This window comes from Xenopus laevis, chromosome 1S (assembly GCF_017654675.1).
Source record: "Xenopus laevis strain J_2021 chromosome 1S, Xenopus_laevis_v10.1, whole genome shotgun sequence".
NCBI classification, from domain to species: domain Eukaryota; kingdom Metazoa; phylum Chordata; class Amphibia; order Anura; family Pipidae; genus Xenopus; species Xenopus laevis.
In genome coordinates, this window is record NC_054372.1 from 84,823,909 (window position 1) to 84,839,304 (window position 15,396).

Consider the following 15,396-nt stretch of genomic DNA (forward strand, 5'->3'; position numbering starts at 1 on the left):
AGCTTGAATAAAAAGATGAGTAATAAAAAGTAGCAAAAACAATACATTTGTAACATTACAGAGCATTTGTTTTTTAGATGGGGTCAGTGACTACCTTTTGAACTGTATGTCAATGGTGTCTTATGTTATGCAATGGTATTTGTTTTTAATTGATTTTAAATAAAGTGTCCAAATTGCAAAATTATCGTATTACCTTTTGGGATATTAGCTTTTCTATACTATATTTCTATACTATATTGTTATCTTTCTCACTCATTCATCTATTGCAGGTAGCAACATTACCTTCCAGTGCCTCTTAGCCCCTCCCTACCCCCTAACTTGCATGTTATTTAAATAAGTTAGAGAATGGAGGATGCAGGTCTCATTTGGGCCTTGTACATGGCCATAATAACAGGGCTGGCCTGCGCTTGGTGATGCTTAGCTCTGCAACATGCACCAGATGTTTTTTTAACCTGGTGCACCCTGGAAAATGCAGGGCATCCTAATTATATGACACTGAAGGGTAAACAGATAGGGACTGGGTGGTTCAGTGCTATGACTATGCATTGCACTGATGATGATTCACATGGTCATGATGATTCACATGGTGTCCAAAATTTCACTTGCACTATAACTTAGTATGATGAGAAGAACACATGAAATTTTAAGCTGCAGGAAAAAGTAATATGGTGTGATGAGTTGTCTATTTCCTCTATATATATTTGCATGTTTGTTACTGGTTGCTTTACCCATAATATTAATTGTTGTATAGTAATATTTTAACAAATACAATTATACCATGTGTTCTATTGCTGAAAGAGGAATCTGAAATACATCTGAAGTTCAGTTGAAAATTAGTGACCTTTGGCATCTGGAAAGCTAAAAATAAGGGCAAAGTTCATATGGTGTAGAACAGTGTTGGAGAAGGGCCCACCAGAAGACCTGAGATTGCAGACCCTCTCTCACTACAGTTAACTATTTATAGTGATACATTATACAAGTGTTATATCAGCCTATGGTGGAAGAAAGAAAGGCAGGGGCATAACTACAGAGGAAGCAGAACCTGCGACTGCAGGGGGGCCCAGGATGAAAAGGGGGCCCCATGAGGTCCTACTTGTTGAATCATTTTAATATATATTGGTAAAACAAGATGACCTCTGGATATTTTGGGAGCCCTAAAATGATTTTGCTATGGGGCCCAGTAACATATAGTTACACCACTGAAGAAGGGGCTCATTCCAATTGTTCTAGACTGGCCCCACTAGGAGATCCTCAGGTACTCTAGCAGGCCAGAAAGATTCTTAAATTGACTTTTTTTCATTTGTAAAGAAGAGACAATAGGGATCATTTACTATTATGAAGTCAGTGTGCAAAGATCATTGAATGGGCACAGCTCAAAACACACTTTAACACCTACGTTCAGTGCTTTGGAGTGGCAGAGGACGCAAGCTGCAACAGGACCCTGTCCTTGCTGCAGTCCTTTGGCAGGTCATAAGGATAAGGCTGGAGCCTGATTCTCCACTGTCTTTGCAGTTGATTTTTTTACCCATTTATGACATTGCCCCTAGGCAAATGGGCTCTGTACATGAGCACTAAGGGTAGTACTTTTGTGTGCCTTAATGTACTGGAGCCTTTGATTCTTATCAGCACATCAAACCATCAGAAACTTTCCATACTGTAAATCCAAGCAGTTCTTAATCCATGACTTTTTGGAACAGGACAGCTGCAGATATACATTTGTGCTGCTGTTTTCACTTCCTAGGCCACCCTGAGCAGATACTGCTCCATCAAGTCCTGGATCCAGATTCTGCTGTCATTCAGAATGTCCTGCTTCCTTTCCTGCCTACGTACCCAAGGCTAGTGTTACACATTAACACACTCTTTTGACACAAGCATACATTTACAGTTACAAACATGAACACCTTTTCGGTGATCAGAAGGGCTTTGCACACTCAAAGAGCTCACACATGCACGTACCACACTATGTGGGAAGTATGCATACACACATACACAATGTTGTTGTTTTTTTTCTACATTGTGTGTGCTATAAAAAATGTTTTCTTGCAAGAGCAGCACATTCACAAATCACACTGTGAAATACCCTTTGTACGTTTGTGATTATACTGCATTTTAAGTGATTTTGTTGCATTTTTAGTCACTTTGGTGCATTTCCAGTTCTGCATATCTGTTGATCTCTTGTTTGCACCCGTAAAATGTCATTGGCCCCACACAAATATTAAATCTGTGATGTTAACTGCCAATCTCAGTAGTTGAAAAGAAAAAGGATTGTTTTGAATGCATTATTTTCAATGCATTCTGCATTGACCTTAACTATGTGTTTTTGAGTGTGAATATTTTGTGTTCCATTTTTCATTTTGGTGCCCCTACACACGACAGTTTTGTAAATCTATGCAAATTGGACATCACATTGCTCAGTAGACTCCTGGTGTTCATATTTAAGATGGTTTATGTTTTGATTAAAATATAGGCTTTAAGGAAAGTTCTTCAGCTTGGTGTAGAAAGGGTGTTGGGGAATTTGGGGGACTGTGAACTTTTTTGAAAATATATGGTGTTTTTGGGGCAGAATACTTTTTTGCAGTTTTTACATTACATAACATAACATAGGCAACAAGTATTTGAAATATAAGCCACAAATTTAGTATGCAGTAAGTATATTTTGAGTCCATAAATGGAATAGATACAGTACTACAGGACTTTGGTAAAATTCTTACTGTTATGGGTTCTTCTGACATATAACATTAATATAGGTAGCATATGCAATGTTAACCAGCAAGATTTGTATGCATCATTTCCATTTTGGGGCCTCTACATGTCATCTACCTGGATAAACCAATGTACAGGGACATCAAACTGTTCAGTTTGGCCATTGTGGAATGTAACAGTAAGGACATTTTTTGAAAATGTATAAAATCCGGTAACTTTAGGAAAACTTTACAGTTTGCAGTACAAAGGTATTTTCCCATTTTGGATTCAGCATAATGTGTACTTTCTGAAAATACACATTTTCCTGGGGTCAGGACACTTTTATCAGCTTTTACAACACAAATTACAGGCAGCACTTAGTTAAAGTACATACCATGTATTTAGGTAAACTCATATTTGCCTTTGTAGATTTTGAAGTGTGTTTAGGGTCATTGTCTTGTTGGAATATCTAACCCCAGCGTAACTTCAACTTTGATGCTTGAACATTATCCTGAAGAATTTGTTGATATTGGGTTGAATTCATCTGACCCTCAACTTTAACAAGGGCCCCAGCCCCCAAACTAGCCACACAACCCCACAGCATGATGGCACCTCCACATTAGGCAACGGTTCAGAAGGCTCCTGGCTTTCATATTTAGTAAGTTTAATGTTGGTTCCTAATGACATGTAAGAGATACAAATCTGTTGAGTGGAAGTTTTCAGATGATTTTCAGATTTTTTGCAGTCTGGTAGTTTGGAGTACTTTCATTTAGGGATCTGTACATACCACACACTTTGGTAAACCTATGCTATCAATTAGAGAGATTAGTTCATATCAGTTTTAGCCAGGCCACCCATTATTTCAACATGGGACTGAGAGTCATTAAGCACCCACAAGTTCAAAAGAAAATGAATGTTATCCCAATATTCTAAACAATCTCAGTTAAGTAATTATACAGTCATATGAAAAAGTTTGGGAACCCCCCTCAGCCTGCATAAAAATTTACTCCACTTTCAACAAAAAAAGATAACAGTGGTATGTCTTTCATTTCCCAGGAACATCTGAGTACTGGGGGGTTTTCTGAACAAAGATTTTTAGTGAAGCAGTATTCAGTTGTATGTATTAAATCAAATGTGAAAAACTGGCTATGCAAAAATGTGGGTAATTTTGCTAACTTGAATGCATGTAACTGTTTAATACTGATTACTGGCAACACCAAATTGATTGGATTAGCTTTGCTAAACCTTGAACTACATAGCCAGGTGTGTCATGATAAAAAGTATTTAAGGTGACCAATTGCAATTTATGCTTCTGTTTGACTCTCATCTGAAGAATAACAGCATGGGATCCTCAAAGCAACTCTCAAAAGTTCTGAAAACAAAGATTGTTCAGTATCGTGGTTTGGGGAAGGCTACAAAAAGCTATCTCAGAGGTTTAAACTGTCAGTTTCAACTGAAAGGAAATCAGGAAATGGAAGGCCACAGGCACAGTTGCTGTAAAACCAGGTCTGGCAGGCCAAGAAAAATACAGGAGCGGCATATGCGGAGGATTATGAGAAAGGCTACAGACAACCCAAAAGATCACCTCCAAAGACCTGCAAGAGCATCTTGCTGCAGATGGTGTATTTGTACATTGTTCTACAACTCAGCGCAATTTGTACAAAGAACATCTGTATGGCAGGGTGATGAGAAAGAAGCCCTTTCTGCACTCACGCCACAAACAATCGCTTGATCGGCCATCAAATTTAACTGAACTGGAGAGATTTTGTATGGACGAATGGTCAAAAATACCGCCATCCAGAATCCAGACACTCATCAAAGACTATAGGAGGTGTCTAGAGGCATGATTCATTTCCAAAAGGAGGCTCAACAAATATTTTTGTAATATCTTTGTTGGGGTGCCGACATTTATGCACCTGTCTAATCTTGTTATGATGCATATTGCATATTTTCCGTTAATCCAATAAACTTTATGTCACTGCTGAAATACTACTGTTTCCATAAGACATGTTATACATTAAAAGGAAGTTTTAAAAACTCCAAAGAATTAAGAGGGGTTCCCAAACTTTTTCATATGACTGTAGATCTGTAAGTTTGTAGTGGCAAAGTTATTTGAGGGCAGAGATCACGTTCAAAAATATGCTGTGAAGAATGACATCATGCATCAGCATGGCTTTATGTGACACAGATCTTGTTAAATAAACTTACTTGGATGGACTTTGGTGATGAGGTAGATATATTTACTTCTGTTTTGCAGCTTGCCACTTAGACCGTTGCTATTTAATTTAAATAGTATTCATATATTTCTGCCAGAAATTCTCAATGCCTTTTTGCATTGATTTTAGTTAGTTATCTTCCTGTAGATGTTTAGATTGTAATAACGATGGTATCTAATGCCGCTTGAGAATGCAATGATCCATGTTGTTATGAAAAACACCATCTCTCGTTGCCTTAATGTATAGTATTTGGGGCACATGCAACATTTTTTTTTACAGTGATTCTATGCAGCTTCATTCAGCAGTTGTTCAGTACCAAGTACAACTTTGACAGTTTTTATTTATGGGTAATTAATCACTGGTTTTGAGGACTTCTGAATGTATTGAACTTATTCTGTATTTGTAAAGGTCTGTCTAACCTTGATTGGTCCAAATAAGCACAAAGTTGTGTAAAACATTTATTGGTCTTGGCCACAGTCTTGCCACATGGTATATATGAGGTTTGTTAAAAATGTCAGTTCAGTCGTTTCAAGAAACGTTTGATAAATGGCGATAATTTTATGCAGCTGAGAATCCTTCAATATTCCATAGTTCAGATAAATGTCAGCTCTGTTTGGTAAAAGTTATAAAACTTAATTCAAATGCTGCATAGTAGTTTATAGTAGATTTTATAATGGAAATACATTTGAGACAGAGTCTGTTTAAACATTTTATTCTGATGGTTGTATTTTGGAAAAATGTGCTGTATTCATGTTTGCAATTCTTAATGATCTATTCATTTATAAGGGAATACATATTTGATGTCTACCAATGAAATCAATCAATTTATATTCCAGGGGCCACATATCTACAAAGTAATAGCAGTCCTTCTTGTATGCATTTATAACTATATATATATATTTATGACACACTTAAACTGACAAAGGTCAGCAATGCACTGGCTTAAAAATAATCACATGACAAAAAGTACTGGGAATGACAAGACATACAAAAATAGATTCTGTTCAGCAGGGTCCCTGCACTCATGAGCTTCATTTAACTGCCACTTACTACTGTATACACATGGCAAAAGATCCTGTGTAATTAAAACAAAAATATCATCTTATTCATTCCGCTGAAATGGATAGCAAATGTTCCCAAAACACTAGCACTATTATACAGGATTCATTCAAATAGATTAATTCAGCCCCTTAAACCAATAAACAAATCTGCTCCTGTACAATGATGACAAACTAGCTGCAAACGGCTGCACGGATGTACAGCATCTAAATACTACTTTAATGTTGCAGCTGCCACTGTGCATGTATGCTTTCTGAGACAAAAGAAAAAAAATGAGCAGCTGCAGAGCACCACTGCTCAAGGTATAGGCACAAGTGCAAGGTGCCCCAGAGAAGTAATTTGGGACTTAATTTGTGGGACTCTTAGGATCACTCATAGGTTCTGGCCTTGTTACCAAGACAGTGCAGAAAAGCAGTAGTAGTTATACTCATATGTTAAAGAAAAAAAAAAAAAAGTAATTTCAGGAGCATAGATGTGAAAAGTGCTTCACAGCCACATTCTTTTTGGACCATGCAAACAGGGCATTTGGCACTGAGGTGTAGAAATATGCTGTATAGTTTGTTCAGAAGTAGATGCACTCACATGTACACACTGACTATTGTTTGAACTTCTCATTTCTGGCTAATCCAATGCTGTGTAGTATTATAACAACATGTCTTTGTTAAACAGAATATAACATAGAATGAATGTAAAACAAAAAATATCATAAATGCTGACAGAAGATTTTATAATGAAAAAATAGCAGCATTTTAATGGTAACATGATACTAAATCCAAAACCCAAAATGGTAGACAGCCCAATAGTATAACAATGTCTGAACTTAGATTACCATTATTTTTATCTGACCTAGTCTACACTGGAGATTTTGGCTAGATATATTAACAGATTTCATGGGGAATATTTCCCTGTATATATATAAAGCTTTAATGGTCTTTACTACAGCATGACTGAATACAAGATACATGATATGTCCAAGGTTGTGTAAAATTCCCCATTTGAACATTAGACAAGCACAATTAATGATACTTTACGGAACTTGTCAACATGTTTTTGGGGTATAGAACAATATACAATTTCCCTTCCATGCCAAAGCAGCATTTTTGAGAAGCGTTTTTTAATCTGAAAAAGGAAACTTTTGAAGGTGAGGATTAAATCCCACACATATCACATGAATCAAGCAAATGAGTTTATGGCAACTAAATCACCAGTGTAGAGTAGCCCTTACATTTACTGTATGTTGTGCAGATCAGGAGAATTCAACCTGTAATAAACCCCCCCTACTCTGGGTAGACCCCCTCCCTCCAGCCTACCTGCCCCATGGGCAAATGCCCTTAATTTTTTACTCACCCAATGTGCAGTTTTTATTTTAATTACAGGTTGAATTCTCCTTTAAGCATTCGAATCATGAAACCTGTGAAATATGAATTCTATCAGTATAGTTACATACAAATATTGCAAAATGAATAGGAAAACAATTGCAGTAGTATTGCTTTTCAATTTGTAACATGTCGAAGTGTAACAAAACAGTTTTTAATGTATACAGTCCAGAGGTTAGTAACAAATGTAGATGTCTAAAAGCTAAGTACAAAACATAGAAAGCAGAGGTTAAATGCATGATCCCCACTCCCCAAATGGACATTTAAGCCTTCACAAAAGTAGCAGTCAGCACACAACATCCACAACTTGCACACAATTCAGGTTCTCTCTTTTTTAATACTATGGATGTTTATCCTCAGTGAATGCCTTAATAATAGTTTATTTTTCATACTGAGGCAGTAGAGAAAAACAAATTGCTGAGAAAATGTTTGAAATAGTTGTGTCTTCACTTTAATTTTTAAAGGGAAAGAAAAGCAAATTTTGTTCTGTCACATAAAAAAGTCTACAGATTTTTTTTTTTTAAAGTAAGCTTATAAATTTGATATAAGCTTCAAATTTGTGCAAAGCATTGTTTTTTTAAAACAATGCTGGGAGAAAACAAAGATGCTCATTAGGACAGAGACATTTTTCATTTTGTTTCTTTCCCATCCTAGTACTTCAACTGTGATAATCATCATTAGGAATTAAACTGTGATATAATCGAATGATCAACCTTTACTTCATTGTCATAGTTATAAATGATACATACAGAAATTAATAACCTACATTCAACATTATGTTCTAGATCATGGTAGTAAAAGCATGTTATAATAGACTATGTACTACTAGTCTATTAATATTTCATTTGTACATGATTTTTTAGTGTTCCTGATATGAATTGAAAAGGTTTGGATATGAGGTGTAAATGTATTTTGAAGGCCACTGCTTCACTAAAAATTTTGGCACATTGAATAGAGGATTTTAGATTTCAAACTAGTATAGCTCGATTTAGAAACAGCATACCATTGCTGTTTTTCCAGTGATTGCTAGGCCATTTATTTTATATTTGCTAACATGATGTACTCAATACTATTTAAAGCTATCCATTGTTGATAAAAAGAAGGTGCTGGTATATGTGCGTTAATGCAAAAGTTTCTCCACATGTTCTTACTTTGCATCGTTACAGCTCTAACTGGTGCCAGATTAGCCAAACTTGAAACATAAATATAATCAGACTAAATTCTCAAATATTCCCCAACAGGTAAGATATTCAATGATTCACCTATTATTACAAAATTAAATTAAACTGTATATATTTGATGTTACAAATGGCAAATATAAGAATCTTCAGGTTGTACAGTATTGCTTGGAAAATCCTTTGATATGACAAATACAAACTCCTGTCAAGCAAACGACACACTTTCTTTGGTTCATCCTATATTCTTATTCCAACGCATTAATGGGAAATGCACCAAAACATATGCTTATACATATTTACAGTTGAAATTACAGTATAATACATACAAATGTAATTATATGCTGATTTTTCAAAAGGCAATTTGTTTGTTCCAGTATCTCTATTTAGCATTCAGATCATCACAAACTTCAATACAAGTTTACAAAAAATGTATGAATGATATCTTCTGTACCTCGTTTAGAGTAGACTTGAGCTTTTATAATCCACACCATTTTCAAGATTAAAAAAAAAAATAACCCTCACAAAAATATTACATTATGTACAGCTTTTATCTAGGAAAAAAAAAAAAGTCTAGGCACATTACTCCCATCCCAAATTATAATACACTGGTAGTGTTACCTACGATACGAATATATATATTTATTTTAAATAGTAGTAATGAGCCACATCGCACCATGTCACCAATATGACATTATATACAGCAGATAGAATAGTTACACCAAGATGATGCTTTGATGAGTAAATAGGGCTTGTCTGTTCTCATTCCTCATATGCTGGGCTTCAAAGCAGACATCCCAAAGTATTGCTGTAGCGCTAGGTGTTTTACATTATGCACTAAACTTTTGTTTCTACAGTTAATAGATGTCAAACATATGGAAGAATGCCATACTGAAAGATTGCCATGACTCCTGCACTGAATAAACCAGCTACTGGGACAGTGACAAACCAGGCCAAAAAGATGTTACGGAATAAATGCCAATCAACAGCTTTACGCGAGCGAATCCACCCCACAGCAACCACGGATCCAACCTATATAAAGCAACAGTTGGGAGGGGAAAAAAAGAGGAGAAATATTTAGCAATAAACTAACAAAGCTTGTCAGACTGTAATGATTCATCTGTCATAGGAGACCACTTTCCATTTTAATGGGAAAAGGGATGTGGCTACATGTGCCAGATGCTTCAATAGTCTGTTTCATCTGATAATATTACGAGGTTAGCTATATACTTCTAATGAAGCATGGATATTGTTAAATTGTGGGATTGTTTAAATAATACTAAGTCTAAAAATTGTGTTTATTAAAACTATATGATCAGTGCCACCCATTATTATTAGCATGAAAGCTAAAGCAAATACAAATTTTACAGGTACAATTTATTCCTTAGGAGCTATTAGAAATACTGATTAGTTTAAGAAGCACTATAAGCCTGTTAATGTAATAGATGTGATTACAACATAAAAGCATATTAGAAATAATTGATGTAATTTAAGTTTTCTGTAAACTAAAGAATGCATTTTGCCTTCAAATACTACATTTACAGAAGTTAATAAAATTCTGTATGAGAAAAGCAATTATAATACTACACAATACCAGTTCAAAAAAACTAGCCTGGACACACCTTAAAAAGTTTAAATCTGATTTAGTAACTCCTCAGGGAAAAGAAAAAAGGCATAACATTTTGTGAACCTTAAACCCATCCATCATCAGCCACCCCCAAAGTTCTTCTTTCCTAAATTTGTCCTATTAAAGAAGGCTTTTAACATTTAAGGTGCTTGCAGGTGTTTTTTCTGAAGTGGTCAGTATGGTGTAGTTGGCACATAGCATATTGACCTTGATTTCCCCCCCCTTTACGGTTATTAAAGGAAAACTAAAGCTTCAACAAGCATATGGCTAGAAATAATATATTTTATATACTGAATTTACTATACCAGCCCAGAGGTTCAGTAGTCCTAAAACAGTAATTATTCATGCCATCAAAGTTAACGGTCATATCAACGATGATTAGTCTCTAGGTTAATGGAATTGGTAAGGTTTAGTCAGAGAGATCTCTGGGGCCAGAATGCAGCGAGGACACAGATACCACACCCACTGGAAGGATGAGTGTAAGCGAGGGGTTAGATGTAACATATCCACATATGTTGTCATATAAATATCTGTCATATATTGTATGTAGATATAGGGGCCTATTTATCACGATGTGTAAAACATTGGAGAAAAACCATCACTGGCTATGTTGCCCATAGCAACCAATTAGATCTTTGCTTTTGTTTCTAACTATTGTTTGGTTGATATTTTCCCCACTGTTTTACACAGCATGATAGATAATATATAACAAACAAGGGAAAGTTGTGCTCACCACTAATTTTTAAAACCATTAGGCGGGGGTGCAATGAGGCTGTGACCACAAAATACATATAGTCAAATACAAGAGTCCTCTGCACTCAACCCATTTCAATATATTTAAGAGAGAGACACATTTTGTGCATACTGCTACTGAAAAATGCCTTACCCTTTAAACAAAACAGGGATTGTTTCTCCATATATTGCAATATATTTAAGATGGCCATCTACGTCAAAGTCATCCCATATCTGGCCAGTACTATGCTTAATTTTCATCTGATTCATTAAGAATTCTATTGCTTCATTATCCATTTGTACATACGTGTGTGTGTGTGTGTGTGTGTGTGTGTGTATATATTTTCCTTAATGTTTTGTTATTTGTCTGTTATCACTGTAGATGTGTGTCAATACCTTTTGTTTTGCTTGAACTGTCTCTTTTGTTAATGAATCCTCATGACCAGTAATATATATATATATATATATATATATATATATATATATATATATATATATATATCTACATCTACATAAATAAAACCTTGGCAACACCCACATTAGCCAATCTTCTTTTCTGCTGATTTGTCTATCAGTCAATGTCAATTTTGTGCATTCTTCCTCTGAAGCCATTATGACAGGTGATATCACTTTCATTATTTTTGAGAACCCCTAAGCAGCCACGAGGACACCGACAATGTGGGTTGCCACTTGCACATAAAAGACAGCCTAACCAGATCCTAGATTGTGAAATTCAAGTTGACAACTTTGAAGACATGGATTGTTACTGTTAAAGGGCTGCTGAACTTCTGGGCTGGTACAGTAAGTTCAGTATAAAAATACAGCATTTCTAGCCACATCCTTGTTAAAGCTGTTTTCTTTTAAAGGACGTCAACCCAAAAAAAATATTTTTTTGCCTAATAAAAAAAAACACCCTAAAAAACCCTAATTCTAAGCGATTCTAATTCTAAGCAACTTTGCAATATGCATTAATTTCAAATTTTCTAAGGTTTTGATGTTATTTGTATATGTATTTCTATTGAAAGCAGTGTTTGTTTGCCCTTTCTCTTCTCTGCCCTGGTGGCTCTGTTTAACAAGTAACAACCAGGAGTTACAAAAACAGTAACACTAAAAAAATGAAAGTGTTAAAGGGGTAATCTTTATATTTTTTATAGTTTTTTTTAATAATTTGCCTTTTTCTTGTGAATTTTTGAGGCTTTCAAATGGAGATCACTGACCCCATCTGAAAAACAAATGTTCTGTAAGGCTAAAAATGTATTGTTATTGCTACTTTTTATTATTCGCCTTTCTATCCAGGCCTCTCCTGTTTATATTCCAGTCTCTCATTTAAATCAATGAATGGTTGCTAGGGTAATTTGGACCTTAGCAACCAGATGGCCGAAATTGTAAAATGGAGAGATTAAATAACTCAAAAGCCAAACATGATAAACAATTAAACCCAGTTGAAAATTGTCTCAGAATATCACTCTCTACATCATACTAAAAGTTAGCTCAAAGTTGAACAATCCATGTAATGGAATGACAATATAATGTACTGTTGCCCTGTACTGGTAAGGGTCAGGGCACACAGGCAGATTCAGTCAGATTAGTCGCCTGGCGACTTTGGGCCGACTAATCTCCCCGAACTGCTTCCCCTGCTTTCTCGTCGGCTAAAATGCAAATCGCCAGTGGGATGGCACTCTGATCAATTTGTTTTACGAAGTTGCTCGGGGTTTTATAAGGCAAATATTTATTTTGGGGTTGACTTGCCCTTAATAATCACCTTATAAGAAAGAAAAACACCAAAAGGAATGCTTTTGATAAGTATGCATTCAGAGAATTAACAATGAAATACTAATTGAAAGCAACTGCAATAATCATCATTGGGAATATTCGGTCTGCAGTACATCTAATTGTATTTTATTTCTGTGATAGCACTGCAAACCATAATACCTTGCAATGAGTGGAGTTTATGGGTATGCCCACATTAGAGGAAACTAGTACAGTAAGCGCACACATTACTTCAATGCAAAATCCACTGTGAAAGATAAAATACAGAAATAGTTTGAAGAGTGAAAGTCACACAGGAAACCAAGTGCCATGCATGCATCAAGTAAATGGCGGATGGTGAGAGAATGCAGCTTTTCAATGTCTTCAGATCAATGTAGTAGCAAGAATAGGATTAAAGTGAACCCTGCTTTCAGAAAGAAATCAGTTTGCTTTTAAAAAAAACTGCCCAGCATTACTTATAGTTCATATTTTGTATTTACATTTACAAAATAATCTTTGTATAAAAGTTTGTTGCAAAATCGCAGCAAATGATTTAGGGATATTCCTCCTGAGAACAAGATTCTTATCAGTCACTCCAAATTACATACTGCAGCCACTATACATTGATCTGAATTACAGAAAGAGAAAATGGACAGTCCTGACAATTCCGAGCTGCAGCCACATGGCAAACGCATACCTTGCAGTGTGTGGTACTGATAGGGAGTCCAATATTGGAAGCTACCACAACTGTGAACGCTGAAGCCAACTCAATAGTGAATCCACTGCAGGGGGCATAAAAAAACACTTTATAGTCATGTTCTGAATAAAAGTCACCCTGCTTTATCGTGTGTAATGTTCTTACCGTGAAATGATTCACTGATCACTGGGTGACAGGATGCTTCATGAAACAAATGTGAATGGAAAATACCTACAGTACACTGATTAATAACCATACCAAATATTATATTTTTGCATAGGAATGATGAATTTGATCAGGTAAAGCACACAATTGATTTTAAACACTAGGATTCTTATCCTAACATTCAGAAGTGTTTTAACAGACTCATTTACCAATGCATTGTAAAGAAATGCAAGTCTATGGTAGAGACTTTTATTCATTTTTCTGTGAAGTAGTGTGCTAAAAAAAGTTGTCATTCATAACATTTTATCAAAAAAGTAATGGCTCCTCAGAAAAACAGTTTATCATACAGGTATGGGATCCGTTATTCGCATTATGGAGAGGCCGTCTACCATAGACATACATTTTAATCAAATAATCCAAATTTCTAAAAATGATTTCCTTTTTTCCCTGTAATAATTAAACAGTAACTTGCACTTAATCCAGACTAAGATATAATTAATCCTTATTGGACACAAAACCATCTTATTGGGTTAATTTAACTTTTACATGATTTTCATGCTACAAAAACTTATCCCTGAGAGTATTTAGCTTCTGTAGAGAAAGAAAATGAGGTGTTCATTGGACTTAGAAATCGAGGATCAGAAAGACAGGAGGTTTGTTACTGCTTGCTGTTCTGCTATTACAGCATTGTTTACTGAGCAGTCACTGGCTGCTATGTCTATCACAACCTTTGATTGTTAAACAAAAACTTATTTTCACAGAATCGCCTAATTCAGACACTGGTGGTATTTTGACTTTTAGGCTTCAAGTAGCATAATGAAGTCCCAAAATGTATTCTACACTGATTTATAAGAATACAGATACATGAAAAGCTCAATGTTTAAAGCATAGTTCCTATTGAGGTAGCTAAAACATTAATTACAGCTCTCATTCTAATTACCCTACAGGCTGGGCTTCCTGGAGTATGTAAATTCTCCCAAGATTTCTGCCTTAAGGGTTTCTCCCCATGCAGCACTGGATTTTCAAAACCGGGCACCCAGAGGCCACTACTGTCCCCCTCCCTTCCCAGGGATCCCATGCAAGCACATCCTTTTAGTTTACATAGAGAGCACTGGGGACAGGACACGCATACAACAAGTGCTCCCAGTGCTCCATATCTAAGCAAAATTTAGGTGTGACTGGGTGGCATGCCACCCCTAAATTTGTGCCACCTTAGGCCCTGGGCCTTTGTGTCCTAACCAGAAATCTGGGCCTGCCCCCCACGGAGGGGAGCTCTATTAAAAAACCGCTGACTTAGCATAATCAATATTACTCTTTAAGTGATTATGTAGAAGCTGCCAATATCATTTATAGCTAAATTAACATATCACACAAATTAACAGGTCTGAAATCGTAGACAATTATTTTTACCTGGAGGGTGTAATTGGGGTAAGGTCTTTTCCCATGGTCTGAATTACTCTTCGACCCCATACCCAGAGGCCAGCGCAGATGCCAACTCCTCCATATAATAACAACCAGACAGGGGTAGAGGCTTCTTGCATTACTCCTCCTTGTTGATAAATCAGCCACAAAGCAACAAGTGGTCCAATTGCATTGCTGTAATGTTAAATATATTAGTTATTAATAATGCACAAGACTTTACAACTGGAACTTAGATAAGACTTAGATAAAAAGTTAATACATGACAAAATAAAAATTAATAACACGTTTTCAGTTTTAAAGATATTTGTAATTGCAACTGAAGTTAAGTATTTGTTTATAACTTTGGTTGGTTAGGTGTTTCTGTTTTAAGCCCAAATATGCCACTCTTTACTCTTCAATATTGCCACTATGTACCCCATTTCCAGTTAGTAAAAGGCTGATCCGTGCCCTTATCCTATCTTGCCACTTCGCCCAATCAGTCTTTCTTAGACCCTGC

General features: G+C 35.8%; 1 protein-coding gene across 3 annotated transcripts in view; it reads right to left on the minus strand.

The window, feature by feature from the left end:
- Positions 1-5,594: 5,594 nt before the first annotated feature.
- The window catches only part of slc20a2.S (solute carrier family 20 (phosphate transporter), member 2 S homeolog), a 38,320-nt gene continuing 28,518 nt past the window's right edge, over positions 5,595-15,396 (minus strand). For 2 of the 3 annotated variants that reach the window (XM_041579851.1, XM_018243545.2), the window contains exons 9-11: positions 14,889-15,074; positions 13,314-13,398; positions 5,595-9,540 (exon numbers count right to left, since the gene is read on the minus strand). In XM_041579851.1, the coding sequence (XP_041435785.1) occupies positions 9,376-9,540; positions 13,314-13,398; positions 14,889-15,074 (436 nt within the window). In that variant the 3' untranslated portion in view covers positions 5,595-9,375. Of the gene's footprint in view, positions 9,541-12,472; positions 12,885-13,313; positions 13,399-14,888; positions 15,075-15,396 lie in introns of those variants that run through there. The other variant, XM_041579852.1, reaches the window with a different exon arrangement.